The following is a 22,434-nucleotide window of genomic DNA, read 5'->3' on the forward strand; positions in this document are numbered from 1 at the left end:
TTGATATCTAATATCGCTGTTAAATAAATTTCATTATAGAATTAGATCTTGATTTAATTCTCCATGGTTAATTAATACCGGGAAATCTGGTTTCCAAAGTTACTAAGTAATGTGTTCTAGGTAATTATTTTAGATGATAGCACCTCTGGTTATATAACTAAAATATTTTAAATTATTATAGGCTTTGTTTAGGGCAGCATCACAAAAAAAAGTCACTTTTGTTTGCTACAGCCCTTTAAATCCTAGCATAGTGAATTAGCTATGGTGGCAGATTTCCCTTCTAGAAGTGACCGTAGTAAATGCTTTTGTTTTCTTAACATCGTGATGAGTGTGTCTCTGGGCATTTTGATATAGATCTAGAATGGAGTTGAAATTTTGTTTAATTGCCTTTACAAATTGTATCTCTTGCCTCATTTTGCTTCTCTTTTTGAGTAGATAAACACAAACACCTGTGTGTAACAATAAGAGGCTGAAAGATTTGAGTTCTGGTTTTGACTAAAATATTTGTGGGTGAAATGCTAAACCATTGATATCCAACTTAGATGACACTTTGAGTCTACACACTATGTACTACACACTTTCAAGAATGGGTTGTATGGAAATAAAATCAGATTAATGGCCTTTGGGAAAAGAATGGACCATCGTGAGCTATAATTTACATGGTAATATTTTCTTTTTATGCTGCTTTGGTTGGGCCTATAGGGCCTTTTTCTCTTCCTTTCCTGCCTCAAATTATTTTGATTCACATTTCGTAAAAAGAACTAGCTCCCTTAGTCCTGGTAAGACCTAACCAAAACGGTCTCTTAGCATCCTCTGTGTAAAGGTCAGACCTTTGTGTTTAAGGTCAAAGTTCTTGGTTTCCTAGCTACTGGATGAGAACCACTGAGAGATACCCTCAAGAAGGTGTATGGCAGCACCTGGGGTTGGCCACGTTTGTTAGTTCACAAGTCGCTTTGGTCTCAAGTCATTTTGTGACATTGATGTAAGTAGCAAAAATAAAGGCAGAGCTGATGACAGGGTATGTGTGTGCGTGCACACATGTGGAGAGGGTCAGTTCACCAGGGATGTTTGTTGATTTTTGGCAAAGGTTTTGCTCAAAGCATCTATGACCTTTAACACTGCTGTCGGTGGTTAACTCTAAATGGGGACCTTGACGTTTTTCTTTTTAAAAATCAGTAGCTGCCTTTTTGTTTAAAATGAATTATGCTAAACTAAGACTGCTACATATAATTTTTTTCCTCCTACTCTTCCTTTCTTCCCTCAAAATATTGTTAGATCAGTAGCAGATGCCAAGATCTGCAGAGAAAAGAGATTAATGTTCTTTACCGCTGTCTTCCCTATGGAGAGTCAATGTAAGAGTGAAGAAGTGAAGCTGAAGTAATCTAACAGGATTTAGAAATCAAAATCCTCCTTTTAAAAATCCAAATCAAAACCAGACTGAACCAACCAACCTGAGCAAGCAATTATTAAATAAATTTAGTACAATGGTTTACATGATAAATAAAAAATTTGCACTGTGACCAAATGTGAATTAAAAGTGGTACTACAGAGCTCACTGCTTTTCCCGCATAATTATTCACAGTACTAATTTCTAATTATTTAAAACTTGCCATTTTGTTACATGTTTCCCTGATTTATTGTCAAGAAAAATGATAATTCTGTGGCTTTCTTGCATATGCTTTCAAGTTTTGTATGTGCATGTGTTGTATGGATTTTATATTTAATTTTTTGTTTAAAGTGATACCTGTTAACATGTAGCTCAAGGATTGAATTGATTTTACAATCTAGAAATCACCCCTAACAGTATTTGAAGCATTCAGGCCAGTAAGTTTCCAGCAGGCTCAAAGCTCTTCTCTAATTGGCTGTGTTGTCTTTTATGTCATAATCACATTACCCATACAGTATCTGGAGTTTACATTAGTGAGACTGGGATTTTTTTTTTTTTCAATCTAAAGTGTTTCTCTCTCTAATAAAACATCGGAACCTCATAAGACATCTTTAAGAATTTCTTAGAAAAACATGCTGGAAGACAGTGAAACTTGTTTTTACCCGGAAGATTTTTCTCATGTTATTGTTCTGAATTGATTTCCAACAGATGTGGAAGCCACATAATTTTGTTGGGTTGGTACTTCAGTCTCTAGGTGAAGAGAGAGATGAGTCTACTCAGGATTGGCACTCATGGAAACAACACTGCATCTTCCTGGCTTATGAAATTTAGTTTTCTTTGGCTTCTTAGTCAGAACTGTTGCAGAGCTAGTGCTGTTTGGACTGCTTACATGAACATATCCTTTCACGTTGGGAATCGCATGTTGTCAGAGTTGGGGGAAGCCGGCGTGTTTGGAAGAGGCTCCACTTTGAAGAGAGTAGCAGGAGTTATAGTGCCACCAGAGGGGAAAACTCAAAATGCGTGTAATCCCAATACCAGTTTCAGAAGATCAAAGAACTCCGAGACCTGGCTCGCGCTTGTTGAACGGGGAGGTTGTACCTTCACGCAGAAAATTAAAGTAGCTGTTGAGAAGGGAGCCAGTGGAGTGATCATCTACAACTTTCCAGGAACTGGTAATCAGGTTTTTCCCATGTCTCATCAGGCATTTGAAGACATCATTGTGGTGATGATCGGTAACCTAAAGGGCATGGAGATTTTGCACTTAATTCAGAAGGGAGTTCACGTCACAGTCATAGTTGAGGTGGGGAGAAAACACATCATCTGGATGAATCACTATTTTGTGTCTTTTGTGATTGTCACAACTGCTACTTTAGCATATTTCATCTTTTATCATATTTGGAGACTTTGGGTAGCCAGGATTCAGAACCGGAGATGGCAACGGTTAACGACCGATCTCAAGAAAGCCTTTGGCCAGCTTCAGCTTCGGGTGCTGAAGGAGGGGGACGAGGAAATCAGTCCGAATGGAGATAGCTGCGTAGTTTGCTTTGAACTCTATAAGCCTAATGACACAGTGCGTATTCTCACTTGTAAACACTTTTTCCACAAGAATTGCATCGATCCCTGGATTCTGGCCCATGGGACCTGTCCTATGTGCAAATGTGACATTCTTAAAGCTTTGGGCATTCCAGTGGATGTTGAAGATGGAACAGAATCTTTGCAAGTTCTCATGTCGAATGAATTGTCTGGTAACCCCCCTAGTGAAGAGGGGACAAACAACGAACTTCCTCCTGCAGGAGGGTCAGACAAAGTGACCCCTGTGGCGGCGGAGGAGGAACCCTGTCCTCAGAATGACAGCCAGCCTCATGCAGTAGCGGGAGATGTTCATCCTTCACCTTGACAGCATGACCTTTGAGGAACTGGATTAAACCTATTTGTCAACTCAAGTCCTAATACTGACAAGCAGTTGGTTTGTTTGAAGTGTGGTTTTTGTGTCACTTTCTGTTACTTTGGTAACTGTCTCCATTCTTTGTCAAGCAGAAAAAGGGCCTAGCAGGATTTTTTGTTTCTTTTTTTGCCTTTGCTAAATGTTAACTGTTTGTCAGTGTCTGTCATTCCTGTGAGTATATATGGCTGTTTCTACATACAGGTGCATGTTAAAATCAAGGACAAACTTTTTTCCCCCTAAATGTTTGTACATATATTGGGCTCTATTTTGGTAAGAAAATTGTTAATATATTTGCATGTTCCTTATACAGAAACCATCAGTTAAGTTTGGAAAAGAAAAACTATCTTTTATGTGCTAGGAAGAGTATTTTTTTTGAGATTATATATAGTACAATATACTACTTTTGAAGTCATTGTGCTGTGTTTTTTCATTCTTAGCATGAAAATTTTGCTGTTTGGAATTTTATTACTGTTACTCTTGACAAGCAGTCCTTTTCAAGCTATTAGTACCTTTTAATGTGATTTGTATATGCAAAATGATAGCAATTTTAAAAGAAAAACACTAGCTCTTTTAAATATGTGCCCAGTATTGCATATAATTAATACATGTTCATAATTTGTAGAAAGATTTAAATGATAAATCCTCTGTTTAGTTTTTTCCCCATTTGTTCCACCATACTACCCAGTTTGTTTTGCCATTAAATATTTAAAATATGCTAGGTTATTTTGGAGATAGATATCACAATGTGATTTATTATGACATCTTGGGATTGTGTTTATTTTGTTCACTGTATTCCCAGGATCTAGCACAGTGCTGGGCACTCAAATACTTTTGGAGTGAAGGAATGAATCAGTACTTTATTCATTATGTAAATATGTGTTAATATGAAAAACTGGGCAGTTTATCCCAATCATACACAATAAATGGGAAGTTAATCCTGAAAATTTCACCCTAAATCACCTTGACAAAATGGAAAACTATGATTTTTTTTAGCCCAGAATCTCTTATTTCAGTTTAGCATGCATAATTTTAACAAGGACCTTTGAACTCTCCTGAGCTGATAGTGGGGTTTTGGTTCTTGTGCAACACTAGAGAGAGATCTCTTAGGAGTGGTTTCTTGAGTTCAGGGCTAGCATTGGAATTCAGAGACAGATGGAAGGAAGGGCAATAGTTGGTTCTAACTTAATCAAAGGAGATGCTCTTTGAAAGAACCGTAGAGCACCCATACTGTGGAGGATTTAGCAGGAACACTATTTTGAGGATCTTTCTCAACTTACCTGGGAGAATAAAGTTATATTCTGAGGTACTAAGGATCACATTGAAAAGACAGGACCCTGAGGACCCTTTAAGGGGCCACACCTAGTAGGAGCTGAGGCTAAACCAGGATAAGTTGACTTTCTCAGACTGGCCACTGTTGGCATCTCTGCCCCTAGGGCTAGTAGCTCATGGGTGTAGCTAGGGGGGCTTCCACCAGCTGCCCAAGAGATTGATTGGAGCTATGGAAGTAAATGTATCTGGCAGGGCTGGCAGCCCCTGAATCCACGTTCTAGAATCATTACCATTCTGTGTCATCCTAGCAAATTAACCTGGGGGGCATGTTGCATGACAGACCCAGAACTTGAGGAATTTGTTGTTTGCTCTTCACACTAACACTGCTCTTGCCTTCTCTTTCAGTCTTTTTCTGCACCCTCATTGGTTTTGTTTCTTTTCTTCGTTCGTCGTCGTCAACCTAAAACCTGACTTATGTGTATGAAATTAACATTGACTCACTTTTAAAATTCAGTGTCTTGCTAATATGGACATTTAACCCAGAGAATTTTCAGTGGATGCCCTTTGAAGGGTGTTAGAACCTATGTTTGGGTCAGTGAGCTCGGGAACTGTCATCACTGAGTGCCGACCATGTAGCAGGCAGTGGACTAAGTGCTTTCCATTGCTTTTTCTTATGTCAGAACAAAACAGTTTTAGTTTTTGTCTTTAGAGTGTTGTAAACAGATCAATAAACCACTTTTAGTCTCAATTTAATAACCAGGGCCTGGAAATAAGACTGCTATGTCAAATGTAAGGTATTCATTGTAGTAGATTTTTACCTACTTTTTGGGTTGCATCATTTTCTCTTTTCATAGTGTTGTAAATAAATTTTGTCATAATGGCATGGCACTATAATATGAAGTATTCTGCCCCTAATACCAATGTCATGATGGATTTCCCTTGCATTTCTTCTTTGTATGTATTTTTGCATTCTCCAGTAGTTTGATTACCCACACTCATCTCTAATAGGGGGTTGATGTTCCTTATAAAAATGCAACTTTTTAAATTCATTACTGGGATAAATTAGATTTAATATTTACTGAAGTGAAAAGGATTCTAAAGAACTTGACAACTGATTGGGTGATGCAGTAGGTGATTTTATCTATACATTTCCTTGTCTTATAGGACACACTAAACTAATTGTATCCCTGTCTCTTACTACAGACTTACTATAAGGCAATTGTACTATAGAGAGATGTTGGTCAGCCATAATATTTACCATAGTGTGAGTATTTCCAAGGGTTTAATGAGCTTGGAATCTGGCGTTTCTGATGGTATTTAAGTTTAGTGTATGGTTAGTGTTTTCTCCTTTTACAAACTTACTGGTTTTTGAAGTAGCACACAGGAATCCAGTGAGGGGAAAGGATCAGAATTTGGAGAAACACTGATGTAAAAAGAGTAAGCATTCACATATTGCTACTGTGTGAAGGATTCATGGTGACTCCATATTCTTTACTCCATCATTTACTACGGGCACCAGTTTCTGGATTTTAGAATTTATTTAGCTTTGTATTTAGTGCATGTTTTAAATGTTTGGTGCTTAGTGATGAAGAATAAGGATTATGTGTTATTGCAATAACCAACACAGAAATATCTTAGTATATGCCTGCTTTTCTAAACTATAAGAACTTTTTTTGGCAGAGGAGGGAATGATGCACCTGAGATGAGTGGCTCCCTGTGCACACAGGTGTCAAAGGTCTTCATCACATACCTCCACCAAAACCTCCCTTTTTCATAGACCATCTATAAGCATAACACCTGTCTTCACAATTGTGCTGTCATCTTAGACCTCCAAGATACAGTGTTCCTTGATGACTTCAGCTGCTGACATGAATTTTCCTCATTGTTGATGACCAGGGTAGTCCTGATTTCAAAACTTCTCTATATCTGAATGTTCATCTCTCAATTCAGTAACACGACATTGTTGTCACACATCAGCTTTTGTCATTTTTGAAAATTTCCCAACTAAGAGCATTTTTTTTTTTTTCAGAATTCCCTCTCTGAATTTACTTGACCTTTCATTTCCACTGTTTGCTCTTTGTTGTCACTCTAAGCAGGGTTTCCTGCACCCATTCTTTCTCAGCCCATCTCTTTTCCAGCTGCAGCCTAGAACCAACTGTAAGCCATTTGCTTTACTCTACCACGTGCCCCTGAATTCCTTGCCTTCTAGACTTCTTTACAGGACCATTTGTTGGTCCTGAGTCCTCTCTTTTGATTTTCACCAGGTGTTTACTTCCATTTAAAAATTCTTTATTCTCAGGCGCCTGGGTGGCTCAGATGGTTAAGCATCTGCCTTCGGTTCAGGTCATGATCCCAGGGCCCTGGGATCGAGTCCCGCATCAGGCTCCCTGCTCAGTGCAGAGCCTCCTTCTCCCTCTCCCTCTGCCATTCCCTCTGCTTGTGCTCTTCTGTCTGTCTCTCTATCAAATAAATAAAATCTTTAAAAAAATAAATAAAAATTCTTTATTCTCTTAACTCCTTTTTTAAAATTTCTCATTGATCAGTATTTCTCGGCCTTGGCTGCACATCAGAATCCCTTGGAAAGCTTTTAAAAATCTCAGTGCTCAGGCTGCACCCAGGACCTGTACTCTGGGACTCAGGCATCAGAATTTTTTTTAGTTACCCAGTTGATTCCAATGTGCAGACAGGATTGAGAACTGCTACCATAAGGCTGTCCCAAAGAGCCTTTACATTAATCAAGTTCTCAGTTTCACCTTTTGCTTCTTTCACATTGACTTGTTTTCACTTTACTCAAAATATTGAGGTAGAAATCTAAATATCAATCATAAATGGTGATATTTCATGAATAGTAATTGATAAAGGCTTCTGGGAATATGAAAGAATGGATTTCAACTAGAGAAGCAAGGGATACTTAGAAGGAAATAACATTTGAAATGGAGCTACCATTTGGGAATGATGTGAACAATAATTGTTTCTTTCCCTAAAGAAAGATGTTTATTGGTAATTCAGGCAAAAAAAAAAAAAGGATTTAAAGTAAGAACCCTGATAAGTCGTGGATTCCTAATATTTTTCTTTTACAAGTTTTTATTTAAATTCCAGTTAACATACAGTGTATTATTAGTTTCAAGTGTAGAAGTCAGTGATTCATCACCTATGTACAACACCCAGTGCTGCTCATCACAAGTGCACTTCTTAATCCCCATCGCCCATTTAACCCATCCCCTGGCCCATCTCCCCTCTAGCAACTGAGATTGTTCTCTATACTTAGAGTCTGTTCTAACAACAGGGTTTTATAAGGAAGTTGGTGTCCTATAGAACTTTGGTTAAGGAACTCGAAGACCAGGAATTCCAGAGGCTGTTGTAATAATCCAGGAGTGATAAAGACAAAATATGAATAAAAGCAATAGTAGGTGAATCAGGTGAGAAGAGTATAACATGGGTCACCTTCAAGGTTATGTTCTTTGATTTCATTTGCTCGTTTGTGTTTTCTGCCTCATTTTTTAATGACCAGGGTATCACTGATTTCAAAACTTGTCTATACCCATAACCTTCATCTTCTGTTTATCTCCAGTGTAGCAACACAGTGGATACAGAATGGAAGGGTTAGGGTCAGGAAGGGTTAAGGAAGGGTCAAGGATGACTCCTGGATTTCTGGCTGGGGCACTAGGTGATGATGATGATGGCATTCAGGGAGGTAGAAAAATAGGCAAAGCAGGTTTGGGGTGGAAGAGGAGTTCAAATTTTGAGTATGCTGGATTTGAGGAATCCAAGGAATTTATGGTAATGTTCACTACACATCTGAAAGTATAGGTCTATACAAATTAAATGAGGTAAGTGAAAACATAGCAAAAGGCATGATGTATGCTAAGTACTCAATTGTGGTGATTTACTAGCAAATCAACCCACCATTGACTTTTATATTAATGATTTACTGAAATGTAAAATTTAATATTATTTTGGATTCCTTGATTTTATAGTATTCCCATGTGCAGTGCTGTATGAGTTTCTCTCTCAAAAAAGGATGGTGAGGGGGTGGTAGTGGTAATACCAATTTCAGTATAACAAGGACTTAAAAGGTAGAAACTTAATGCATCCTAACAGTAACTGAGGTATGCACTATTAGTATCCCATTCTTTAGATGAGAAAAGTAGAGACCCACAGAGGCTAACCAATTTGCCCAGTGTTAAGCAGCTGTTATGTGGCAGGATCTATGTTTGACCTTGATCTGGTTTCACAGCTCCTGGTCTTTACCACTACGCTATAGTTAGCTTGAAAAGCTAGCGTTTAAGGAGAGAGTGTTAGATGAGTCCTGTTTAGAGGACTTAGAGGGTTGGGCCTTAGAAAAAAACTCCCAGCTAAAAGGTATTGGGAGTGCTAGTGGGAGGGTAGAATAGTGGTAACTGGTGAAATCTCAGTGTAATTAGTGATAAAGGAGTGTGGGTGGGTGAGGGTGTGGGCAGGATGTATCTGAGAAGGGAAAGTTGAGCTCCAGGGGGAAGCCTGCTTACAATTAGGAAGTACTGATTCTGGAATTGATCTCTTGTGTAAAAAATGAATTCGTTGGGGGAGGGCGGTCTGTGTAGCCCTTTTTTTCCTTTGCAGTTTGAGAGTGTTAAATAATTTTTATAATTCCCCCCTAATAATTATCATTCCATTTGAAAGTTCAGTGATAAGCACAGTTGCCTATGGAAAAGACCACTATGCTTTTTACATTAGATGACCTGTATGTGTGTCCTTTCCCCAAGGCAGAACATCTCAGAACAACAGCCCTCGGGCTAGTAGTGGCAACATCGCTCGAAATTGTTGGAAATGCAGATTCTCAGGCCCCACTGCAGAGCTTATGGAGTTGGAAAATTGAGGAGTGTGGTGGAGGGGGGGGCAGATACCTGTTTTAACAAGTCCTCCAGATGATTTTGATGAACATTCAAGTTTAGGGACCTCTGCTGGGTCTCAAAGTCAGTTTATGTTCAATAAAGAAAGTATCACATAGATGGAATCAGAATGAAAAAGTATAAGTGAAGATAATTGTGCATCTTAAAGCAGTACACAGATAAAAGTTGCTATTGTTACATTAAGAGACGCATTTAGGCATATTTCATGTGCCCAACTTCTCTGATTTGTGCATGACTTGTGCATATAAATGCTTATTCCTTTCCTCTCCCAGTTCTGGTTTCTCTGCCATCACTATTACACTGCGAAGGGATTTGTGAGGAAGCATATGAGTTCCAAAGTAGAAAGTTAGAAAAAACCCCAAAAGCAGAAAGAGCTTAGGGCAGTCCACACACTAGGTTGGGCAGCCCACACTGGATGAAGATGGTTCCTAATACCACCTATTTAGTAAAGGTCTGAAAATATTAAAACAGAGGACAATAGATGAAATGCAGAAGGGAATTATGTAAATTCCTAGGTTTGGGTTCATACACCCAGCTTCACAAATGAGGGAGACCTAGTGTCCATAAAAATGTAGCTGAACTACGTCTAAGCAGGCCCCCTGAAGGTGCACGGCATCTTCTGTGTTCATAGCACTGCTACTGCTGTAGCTAGAATTACTCCTTTTCGTGCTAATGGTGAGATCTTACTCCAATGGCAAGTTCACTGATGATTTCACTCATTCAGCCGATGTTGATCGCCCTGGAAGTACAAGGGTGAACCATACAGATCCCATTGCTCTAATGGAACTTGCTTTCTGGTGGGATTAAGTCATAGTACAAATGTAATACTTTAAATGGTTGTAAGTGCTGTGGAGAAAAAAACTGAAAACAGGGCAGGAACTGTCGGAGGCAGAGTTGCAGTTTTAAATGGAGGAGGCTTCACTAAGAAGATGAACAATGGAACCAAAGACCTGGAAAGAATGCAGGCTCTGCACTGGAACACATACGTGGGAATTGCAGCATGTGTGGAGAGCCACCAGCTTAGTAAGGGGGCCTGTCACTTGAGCAGTGGTTAACCTGGAAGGTTGAACACCAGGTTAGCTGCCATTAAAAAGTCTAAGAATGGCCTTGGAAGAACTTACATTTTCTTTGGTATTATAGGGGATAGAAGTCTGTGAGAACAGGACTACTATAGGGGAAGTATTGCTACTAGGAAACAAGGGATAAGGCAGAGGCAGAGAATCCTCAAGACTCCCCACTGAGTGCAAGCCCAACACAAAACTCCAATCCACGACCTTGAGATCATGACCAGAGCCGAAATCAAGAGTCGGACGCTTAAACCCATGGAGCCACCCAGGCGCCCCAGGGGAATCCAAGTTCTGAAAGGGCTCTTGGATTTGTACCTTTGAAGTCCCTCACTATGCTGAAAACCCAATGCTGGGGTTAAAAACCAACATTGTTGTTCCATGCATAGTTGCCATCTGGTGGAAAAACAAATAACTACAAGGTGTAAACTAGAGAAATTGATTCAACAAATATTTATTGAGAGCCATTAGATGTCAGGGAGGTTGTAGTTCAGTGATTTGGGGGCTCATCTTTCTTTGACTTAGCAGGATGTTTGCTTTGAAGATTGACTTTTCAGGATTTTATTTCATTTTCATTTTGGAACTTCATTTCTCTGCTGTAAGGAACTTCATTTCTCTGCTGTAAGGAACTTCATTTCTCTGCTGTAGGCTCCTTGCTTGTCAAGAGTAAATAACTTGGTATCCTTAAGAGTCATGTTTTAGACATGTAGAATATGAAAGGGTAGTAGCTCATTCTCTGGTATCTTGACAGTATTGTAGAAAATAAAGCAACTTGGTTTTTAGAAATATTTTTTAAGATTTTATTTATTAGAGTGAAAGCAAGAGCAGGATAAGGAGCAGAGGGAGAAGAAGACTCCCTGCTGAGCAGGAAGCCCAATGCGGGGCTCGATCCCGGGACTCCAGAATCATGACCTGAGCCGAAGGCAGACACTTAACCAACTGAGCCACCTGTGCACCCGGTTTTTAGAAATATTCTTTCTCAATTTTCTGTGTCAACATTAGTATATCACCAGTCTTCTCAAAAGTTTCCTGAGATACTGTACCTGCAGCGAAGGGGCCAGTGTTTGTTTTCCAATCCATTGCGGATTATTTTGTAAAATAAAAATCATGTGTTTGACTTATTCTGAATTGCATAACAAAAATAATTTGGATTGATGGAGGTGTAGATGGATATGTGAGAGAAATGCTAGACTAAAATGTCATTTGTAGAATCTAGGCTGGAGGTATATGTCAGAACAAAGGCAGTTGTTATGTGTTTTAACTTATGATTTCTTCACGTTTGATAAAGAACTGAGATTGGTTAAGTGATTTTTCAAACCACTACAAACCTTTCTTTCAGTTTTTCTGTGTGGACACTTTCATAACAAAATGTTAGTGTAGAATTCTGCTTTTGGATGTCAGGGCAATGTCACATCACTTGTAAGTATCTAAAAATTCTCTGTACTTAATGATGGACAGATATTAATAATTTGGGTACTGGCTTGGTCCACGGCTCACACTTCCCATAACACTGACTAAACTCTTAATTTATTCTGTAATACTAAAGTTGTGTTAAGAAGGTTGTTATCTGGGCGCCTGGGTGGCTCAGTCGTTAAGCGTCTGCCTTCGGCTCAGGTCATGATCCCAGGGTCCTGGGATCGAGTCCCGCATCGGGCTCCCTGCTCTGTGGGAAGCCTGCTTCTCCCTCTCCCACTCCCCCTGCTTGTGTTCCTGCTCTCGCTATGTCTCTCTCTGTCAAAAAAATAAAAAATAAAATCTTTTTTTTTTAAAAAAAAAAAAGGTTGTTATCCCTCTTCCACCAGTGAGGAGACTGAGCTGGGATGCTGCAGGGTTTCTCAGCTCGTGTCACGCCCTAAACACCCGGGTCTGATTCCCCTCCAGTGTGTGTTACATTATTTCCCCGCTGACAAAAGGAGTGGCACAGAAATGAGGGTGAAGTGAACAGAATTACAGAATTGACTTTGGAATATTGTAAAGCTGGAAGACCAAGCACATATTCTTCATTCCATGTAATAAAGGATTTATTGAACATTAGATACTATGAGACTACAGAAGTAATACACTAAATTAAAATTTTTTCTGTATCATGAGGGAAAAAAATCATCTTTATAAAATAGGTAGAACAGACGAGCTCAACCCAGGAACTTAGTGTTTTTTTGGTTTTTGGGTTTTTTTTTAAGATTTTTGTTAGAGAAAGCCCACAAGCAGTGGGGAGGGGCAGAGGGAGAAGCAGGCTCCCCACTGAGCAGGGAGCCTGACATGGGACTCGATCTCAGGACCCTGGGATCATGACCTGGGCCAAAGGCAGACTTAAACAACTGAGCCACCGAGGCGCCCCTTAGTGTTTTCTGTGGTACCATGAAATGTGGAATGAAATAAGAGTGAAGGGCATGGGTTGAGGGAGGGTAGCATCTTTTTTCACTTTATATATTCATACAGAAATTTACTGTAGAAATTCACATTTGCTATGTCCTAGCTTTTCCACTGTGAACATTTTTTTTTTTTTTTTTAACCCTAAACCATCTCAGTCTCGGGATTGGAAGGCCAGCTGGTGCCCAGTGATCTTGCTTCTCTGTGTATGTTTGTCCTTAGAGTGAGTGGCTTAGTAACTTTTTTAGTTTCAGGCTCTGTTGTTACAGGGTTAAGGAAAGTATGCCATTGGCTTAGGGAAGTTTAAGGAAATCATTGTGTTGGAAAAATACCTATAAAGAAAACTAAAGGATCTGCTATTAGCTGATACTAGATAAAAAAAAAAAAAAAAGCTTTCTAAAAACTCTAATATTGTTAAGATAATAGGAATAGCATATATTTTTAGCAATAAAAAGTTTCATATGTTTCAGATCTTTGTCTATTTGGATATAAGCTTTTCTCAATTGAACCATAAGACAATGCAAGAAGATTTTTGTAGCTTAGAGGGTTTAGATTTGCTCTAAGGGTAGTTAGGTTAGTTATAAGGAAGCGTCCTTTGAGAGCACTTGCTTTCTAGTTTAAAGATAGAGGTGTAAAGTTACCACTTACCTAATTTATTTTTCAAATAAAAGATTGTTTGCTATCAGTTTTTTTTATCATTTTTTTCCTACATTTGATAAGGGAATGGGACTGGTTAAATCATTGGTTTCCAAACCTTTGGAATTCATGGATCAGTGAACACCAAGGTCAAGTATAGCCTTTCTGTTTTTTGCCAAGAAAGATTAACCACAATAAGAAAAAATTAACCCACAATGTATTAACATTGTACTATAAATAAGTAGCTTGTTGAACCTATGATTTCTATTATAATATTGAATAAATTTAGCTTTACTAAAATTACTTTGCAATCTACATTAACTTACACTGAATCAGGGAAAACTACATCCCACAGGGGTCAAAACACTACCTTTTGGATTCAGGAACTTTCCAAAGTACATTACTAATAAAAGGACCTCATGATTTTCTTTAAAATTTGAGTGTTGAATGATACCAGACCTTACAGAGGTTTAAAGGTGCAGGTCTAATGAAATTCATAGCCTAAGTAAGGGAGAAATACAGTGATGCTCTACAGAATTTGCTGTGGCATGAGGACAGCTATGTTTGATTCCTTCAGGGAGGATGGGGAGCTCCTCCCTGAAGGCTCAGAATAAAGAAATGGTATCAAGCAGTGAGAAGCTTCATAGAGGAGGTAGAGAGTAACCAGAGAAACTTCTACCTCCTGATTATTTTCATCCACTCAAATCTGTTGCTCAGTTGAATGAACCATAAGCTGGTAAATCCCCAAATTGGATTGCATGGCAGAGGGGGGAAGAAGAGGGCTCTCAAGTGAGACCGTCTGGGCTTAAATTTTCACTTTTCCACTCTTCCACTCCTGGCTACATGATCTCTGGCATGTTTCTTTTCCCCCCTCTATGCTTTATTTTTAAAATTTTTAAAATTTTTTATTTTTTAAAGCCTTCAGAATAGATGCTAGCACCTACTTTGTGTTGTGAAGGTTAATATTCTAGCTTTTTTCAAAATGCTGTTTTAATCATGTGACTCCCTGACTTTAATGTTTGGAAAGCATTCCATGTTCTCGAGATAAAAACCAAATACCTTCCAAGGCTTATGAATCCTGTCCCTCCTCTCTAGCATCTTCTCATTCCGCTAGATCCTTACTCCCTTCACTGAAGCCCAAGGACCATTTCAAGCCCACTTAGACCAGCTGTTTCCCCCATCCACTATCCCTTGGTCTCCCCACATTTCCAAATGAATTCCTCTCCATTTTCATATCTCCACTCACCTCCTTCGGGAATCCTCTGTGACCCCCTCAGATGGGTTCAGAACTTCGTTACAAACTCTCATGACTCCAGAAATTCCCAGTAGTATTCACTAAGCTGCAGTCCTATTAGTTTCTGTAATTATTTGTTTTCCTCCAGTGTAAGTTCTGTGAAGGCAGCAAACTCATGTCTTTGGCTCACTAGTACATTTTCAACACTGAGCACATTGCCCAGCACATAGTATGTTTTGACAACATATTTATGGAACAAATGGGTGAGGTATGGGGGAGGAAACTTGTCGAGTGTTGTGCTAAACAAGTGTGCCCCTTTATTGGAACAGAAACTATGTTCTCCAGAGAGGTGGAAGGGAAGACTGGAAAGGCAACTTGAAAGACTCCAGATGGATGAAGAGACTGACACAATACAGTCCCGACAGGGAACCTAATGACTGGCTTTGGGCATATGAAATGAGTTGATAAATACTGGTGTTGACAGTAGAAAATGAGAAATTGACATGTAGTGGAACTAAATCCATCACTGTTAAAAGGCTTCATGAATTGGTAACACCTGACAAATCATTTTAAAAACAGCCATTGTTTCTCTATGCACAGCATACATTATGGGAATTAGTAGTAGTTGGTATTATTAAGGAGAAAAAGGCATCTCTTATAAGTGGGGCTCTTGTACGTTCTCCGTGTTTTTCTGGCAGAACACATGCGGGCAGCCTTCCCAGGAAGCATCTCATGGATAGCCACAATGGTTCGGCAAGCAGATAATGTTCTTCTCGTCATTATGCAATCCTTCTGAAGCAAAGAAGCAATGCATGGATCAGATCAAAAGTAATGTGTGAACAATAAGTGCTTTTGTGGAAAAGTGTATTTGAAGTTTTATTTGGACAGTTGAGCAGACTTTTTGCAGATACAGTATTCTGTTGTAGTTCTCACATTTCAGTTTTGTTACTCACCATGACTTCTTTTAGTATATAAACTGAGCAGGTGGATGGAAAGCACCATTGGTGGTGCTCAGCAGGTGCCTGTACAAGATATAACTCGCTAAAATATGGAAAACTGACTACATGCTATGTTACAGTTTTTTTATGTCCCCTTCCTAACTCCCACACTGAACTGGTTGGGTGTTCGGTGACATTTTCACATAAAGGTCACTGATGGGATGGGCCAACATCTGTGGAATTACCAATCAGAATTATGGCTGCCAGGGGTGAACCTTTGATAGGAGTGGGAGAATTTCGAGAGAAGAATAAGTACTGTTGCTTTTGGATTCCATTAGTCTCTGTTCTTCCAATATGTGACCTTAGGCCATTACTTCACAGCCTAAATCACTTAATCTATAAAAGAAAAAGCTAAAGGTGGCATAGGGTGATTGTGGGCACAAAAGGAGATAACATGTGAAGAGCTGTAGGGAGACAGAATACCCGCTCATCAGTGAGTTTGTCCATAAACAGAATTCCCATGGCTGCTTCAGTACCAATATGGTGCCCTAGATGTACCCCAGATAGAATCTCTTTGAGGATCTTGGGCCTTAGAGTAGAAAGCTGGTATATATGCATCCAAGGCTTGGAGACCAACTTCTAGGACCAGCCTCTTTATATGGCCACACTTTATCTGCCTTTAATTATTTCTGTGAAAGGATACAATATTAAGATCGTTTATATCTCCTGGGACTAAGTCCATCATTGTAGTTCCATAACTTACAATACCTGAAAAATTTTTAAAAACTATCATTTCTGCAGTTACAGCAGATTGTCATTTATGCATTGTTTTTAAACAATATGCATTTTTCTTCACAAAACTAGTTTTTCTTTCCTCTGTGACATTACTCAGGCATCCTTCTGAGATGTCTTTCTCTCCCATTCATGTGGACAAGATCTATGTCTTAGGTTAAGCATATAATTAAAAATCAGTAAATCTTAGTGGTTAATTGAAGTTATGCAAGTGCATGGATGGGGAAATAACCATCCATACCATTAATTCCCTCCTCATTAGCTCATTCTGTGGATATTTTCTAAGTGCTTGCTCTTAGTGCTTGGACTGGTGGTAGGCACTAAGATATAGTGGAGAGTGAAACCATCTTTGGCTTCATGGGACTTACACTCTAGTGAGTAAAAAAAAAAATGGCACTAGAACCCACATTTAATTATCACAATTACAAGGTGATAAGTACTTTAAAGGAGAAAAAGGGTACTGGGATTACATACAAACAACACAGGATCAGGCTGATTCAAGGCAATTGGGGAAGGAATCACTAAAGAAGGTTGATGGAGTGGGATCTGATGCATTATTAAGGGATAATTAGATGATGGTGAGATGGACAGTGTGAAGTTTTGGAAAGAAGACGAGTGGAGCTAGTGCATGGAGAATGAGCAAGGGAGAATGCCTGGTGATGAAGCCAGAGTGGTAGTTTGGAGCTATTTGAAGTAGGACCTTGGTGGACAATTTTGGTGGAAAGTCAGTGAAGAATTTGTAAGCTGGAGAAGGATTGAAATGACCAGATTAAAAGAACAAAAAACAAAAACAAACAAACAAAAAACACTAGTTTGATACTACTGAAGGGAAAAAGTTGGGGAAATGGGAGTTGGGTGGCTTTTAGGAAAATTTGTGAGGCAGGAAGGCTAGTTAAGAGGCTGTTGCTCTTAGCCAGCTGAGACAGAATGAGGGGCATGAAGAACTCTTGTGGGCACAAGAAGAGGCAAAGATGATCTGAGAGGAATTTAGGGGCTGGTAGGATCATCAGGGTTTAGTGATAAGTTGTAAGTTGGGAAATAAACATTGAGAAGATGGAGGAGTTGAGAATGGTTTCCAGGTCTCAAAAAAAGTAGGATCTGACATTCACTGAAGCAGACAAAAGGCAGAGCAAACAATAGGAAAAGTCATGCATTCCATTATGAGATTTGTCCCACTGGCACCCTAACCTTACAAGTAAGGAGCTATTGGTTGGTATTAGCCATGTCTGCAGCTTGAGTGATACGAGGATCATTTGTTGGATCGCACTTTGTGATGGTGTCAGAATTGGGAGCATGTGCAAAGTGGATGCTCGTCAGCACAGAATCCCAAAGGGGAGCACGGAAGAGAAAAGCAGCCTTCTTATGATGGTAGGCCTTCCTTTCCTATACTTCGGATCAGAGGAGGACTGTTGCTTACTCCTGCTTTCAGATCATTACTTTTTCCTTCCTCATGCAAACTCTCTCTTGTCTTCTGAAGGGTATTCCTTTCAGTCATACCACATCTTATACATTCGGTTTTTTAGTGTGTATCCATCTCCTGGTTCCTCTCACACAGGCATCCATAGCTCAGGAAATCTGGGAGCTAGATGCCTATCTAATCTTCTTTAGCTTCAAGAGAATTCAATGTCTATAGATAGTCCTTACTTTCTTCAACGAATCTTTATTCAGCTCTAATTATAGGACAGGCTCCATATTAGGCACTGGATTCAGAGGCATACAAAACTGAGTGTCTGCTCTGGTGGTACATACTTTCTATTTTGGGGAGACAAATATGTATCTGGTGCCATGTACTAAAAAGAAAACTAGAGCAAGATAAAAGGGTAAGAATGACAAATAGGCGGGGGTGCGGTGGGGGGGACTTCTTTCGGAAAAATGATATAACGAAGACCCACATGAAGCAAGAGTAAACTGTGTGGGTATATGAATGTATTATGTATTGCTGTATAACAAATTATCCCAGAATTTAGCAACTTAAAATGATAAATATGTACTTGTCATCTCACAGTACCTCAGCATTAGGAACCAGGGAGTAGCTTTTAGCTGATGCTTCTGCTTCGGGTCTCACATCAAATTGCAATCCTAATCTCAGGAGGGCCACATTGTCATTATTTTGTCATCCATACCTTAAACTACCTCTCTTTCCTGACTTGTCTCCCTCTTTGCCTAAATGCAGTTTCCCAGTCCAGCTTCTTGCTTCTCTCTCATTCCCTTTTTTTATTCCTGCTTCCTAAAAGAAAAGATGTTTGCTGTCTTAATTTTGGCAACTTGTCCTCTTTCGTCTCCTGTAGATGGGCTCCCACTCTCTTCCACACCAGGAAGTCTCTGTCGAAGGTGACCTCTGGTGATGAAGACCAGTCTCTTCTTAATTTGGTTGATTTCTCTTGCGGCATTTGATTCTCTTTCTCTTGAGATGCTCTCCCCTCTTGATCGCTGTTATGGTATTTTGCCTTCTACTTCTCTGACACTACCAGCCTCTCTTGGATCAAGCTCTTCTGCCAGTTGTTTACATGTTGGTATTTCTTAGAGTCTTGTTCTTGACTCTTTGTTTTTAGTTTACTTTGTCTTCAAAGCTGACCCCTACCAAAACTAAGCTAATAATCCCTGATCCCCCCCACCCCCCACAAATACATTGTTCATCTGTATTCTTCTTTGGTTAATGGAATCTAGGCACCCCAGTTTTAAAAAAAATCATCAAAATTTTCCTACCTTTCTACATTCTGTAAATAACCAACATATGTTAGTTCTGTCTTCTCTAACTCCCTCTTGCCTCTCCCTAGTTCTCTAGCCCATGACCCTTGCCCTAGGTCCTTCCTGTTTTTACCTGGTCTGCCGTACTTGTTGGATAACTGATACCCCAATCTCTGTTCTGGTTTATTTTCATCTACCCTTGATGCTGCCACCAGTTCTTTTGTGTAACTCTTGTTTCTCAGCCTGTTAATACCTGGGTTGCCCAGCCATCACGGACTCTCAGTTATCAGAGAGAGCTCAGATCCCTTGCTTGGCACACAGTGCATTTGGCCATCTGGTCTCTGTTGGTCTGCTTGGCGCAACTTTTGCTCCCCTCACCCTTAAATGTAATGCTCCTGCGGGATGGAAGTTCTTACATTGCCCTCAAAAGGCCATGCTGTTAATGCCTCTGTGCTTTTTATTTCTGTTGTTTTCCTGAAATGTGTTTTCTCCCTTTTCCCCTTCAACCCACAGGTCATTCAAATCACAGGTCCCTGTCTTTGTTTTGTGCCCCATTTATCCTCAACCTTGTTCCTAGACAATGGAGTTCATAACTTACTTTTCTTTACTCCCCTTCAATAGGCTGCCATTCTTGTTCTTACTGTATTATTTATCCTGTCTCTCTCTGGTTGTGTGAGCTTTGAGGGCAGGGTCTCTGGCCCATTCACTCTTCTGTCCCCTCAATACTTAGCAAAAGGCCTGACACAAGGTTACTTAGTAAGTATCCATAAATAACATGTAATTTGACTGAGTTAGTATGGTTTTAGGTAGGGTTTTATAGGGGAGTTAACACTCCAAAGACTTATTATTAAACTTTCTTCAAAAAACATTGTTGGGTTACTTGGTAGAATTGAGGACTGAGTTAGGCAGAAGTTGAGAAAAAATAAAAATCCCTGCCAACTTAAAAGTATTAGATACCAAGTAATTAAAAGCTTTTTCTGAAGCCAGCATTAAGGTATTTATATTGCACATTAAACATATCTTGCTGTTCCAGCTTTGTACGCAATTACCAAATTTTTAAAAGTTGTTTATCTCAACTCTAAATACTCTCCCATAGAAAGAATGTTACTTATATTTCTGTATCGGGGTGCAGTCTGGAGACAGAAACCACACAACTGAGTAGGGAAAATTTAATCAGTGAGGGATTGGTTGCAATGGGTAAGGAAAACTGGAGAATATAGGAGTAGTAGATATAGGGAGCACAGCATCCAGGGAAGGAACAAATCTGGAAGAGGGTCCTGCTCCCCACATCTCAAAGCCTGGGATCCAGACCTCATTGGAGAAGATGTGGCATGTCCTACTGCATGGCAGAGAGTTTGACTGAAGTGCCACACTAATGGGACACCTGGGGAGTCTGCCTTCTGAGGTGCGGCACTGTAGAACTCACTGGGGATCTGCCAGTGGGGGTGGTGCCCTAGGAAGCCACCCTCAGGCTGGGATAAGCTGCCCACGTGTTCGTGCCACGTGCCTGCAGGTGTGAGAAGGGAGCCCTTCTTCCCCCTTCCTTCCTCCCTCCAACACTTTGTGAAGTTGCACTAACTGACACAGGCAGGGTACTGGGAGGGCAGCACAGAAAAGTAATAAATTGACGACTTTGATTCCTGAGCTTCCATATGTTCCCATTTAACAATATAAAAGTCTCATAGGAATTAGGAAAAAATACGTGTATATATAATTTATCTTGAATTCTAGTACCCAGTGAGAGTTGTGCAATGAAATGAGGGTGGCAAAGGAGATGAAATCACCCTTAATGTGTCCCGAAGTAGTTAATGGTGTTCTTGGACAAAGTACATTATGGAATATATTTTTGTTCATCTGCATAAAGTAAAGGCATTATTCTTACACCTGTCTCTTAAGAATTAGTTTCAGCTTAGAAACAGAAAATAAGTCTTTTCTATACTGACTGAGGCACAGCTGATAGACAGGAAATGTGTGTATGTGTTAAATGTTTGCCCAATGTAGAATTTACAACCCCTATTTCAGTACATTAGCCAAAATGTTTGAGAGTCAGGATTCCTCTGGCCATTGAGCAAAGATAGGAAACAACATTTTGGGTGAATGACTCTAAAAGGGGAGAAATCAAATATTGGGGAAAAGTTTGGAGTCAGGTGATGGTCACTGGGACCAGTGAGGCCACTTTATACGGAACGTGTGTCCTGCTTACCCACACGCCAGACAGACATGATGATAGTCCAGTCCAAGTAATGGGGTCCTAACTCAGTACCATTATTCCAAGTCAGTTTTTAGGGTAAAAGTTGACATGGGTTTTTGTTTCATAAGCTTAACAGCTCTAACTCATGGGGACTGCACTGAATAATCCTACAGGCTCTTCTAGGAGAATTTTTTGTTGTCATAGGAAAAATAGGAATAAAAGCAGTGTTACCTGCTTTGAAGAGGATTCTTAGGACTGTTGATGACAAAATAGATATTTAATGAATCTTGACTGATATTTATTGATATTTGGGTCTGTAACTTAGAAGAAAGGAGAGTTCTAAGGCCAACTCTGATGTTTTGCACAGTAAGACCTTATTATTACTCATCTCTTCCTGTCAATTTCATGAACCTCTCTCTCTCTTTCTGTGGTTGTCTTTGTATGTTATTGCCTGGTACTAGGGAACATCTAGATATTTCGTACAGATTTTGCTTTTCTGTCATCCATTCTTACCGGCTCTGAGACATGTGCAAGAAGTTGGGGGACTGGTGAAGTCCGGGATGGGGGGACGGTTGCACCCTAATCCCCCAGCTATGGAGCAGCTTTGATTAAGTTATACATGCTGGGTACTGACTTGGATACCAGCTATTGACCTTCAGATCCTCATTCAAATAATTGGGAACCCCCTCCCTGCTGAAAAACTAGCCAGAACTCTAAAGTACAGATAAAGAAGTTGAGTTTACATCTCCAATTAACTTCTTAACTCTGAAAGGATTCAGTTGCAGAGATGCCCATGACCTTCAGGTGGGGGTGCATGTAGTTCAGGTTGGCTCATCATACGATTTCTTAGCTTTCATTACTGCCTCTTGTAAACATTTCATCATTTTAGAAGATTGGGGTCCTTCTTTATGTCATTATTTACCATATGTTATAAAACATTTTAAATCATTGTGGAATACTTGGTGTCATAATTCTGGCTGTATTGTTAAAAGCAAGGACTGTTAGTGTTCCTGCCTAATTGTAAATGG

At 39.7% G+C, this 22,434-nt stretch overlaps 2 protein-coding genes across 12 annotated transcripts in view; both read left to right on the forward strand.

The window, feature by feature from the left end:
* The window catches only part of CADPS2 (calcium dependent secretion activator 2), a 517,989-nt gene that overhangs the window by 165,853 nt on the left and 329,702 nt on the right, over nucleotides 1-22,434 (forward strand). The window lies entirely within an intron of this gene.
* Nucleotides 1,631-4,278, forward strand: RNF133 (ring finger protein 133). Its single transcript, XM_045864332.2, has one exon. The coding sequence runs from the start codon at nucleotides 2,154-2,156 to the stop codon at nucleotides 3,282-3,284; it is 1,131 nt and encodes a 376-aa protein (XP_045720288.1). The 5' UTR covers nucleotides 1,631-2,153; the 3' UTR covers nucleotides 3,285-4,278.

This window comes from Mirounga angustirostris, unplaced genomic scaffold (assembly GCF_029215605.1).
Source record: "Mirounga angustirostris isolate CCGP_5_RB_7025 unplaced genomic scaffold, mMirAng1.0.hap1 SCAF_12, whole genome shotgun sequence".
Lineage (NCBI taxonomy): Eukaryota > Metazoa > Chordata > Mammalia > Carnivora > Phocidae > Mirounga > Mirounga angustirostris.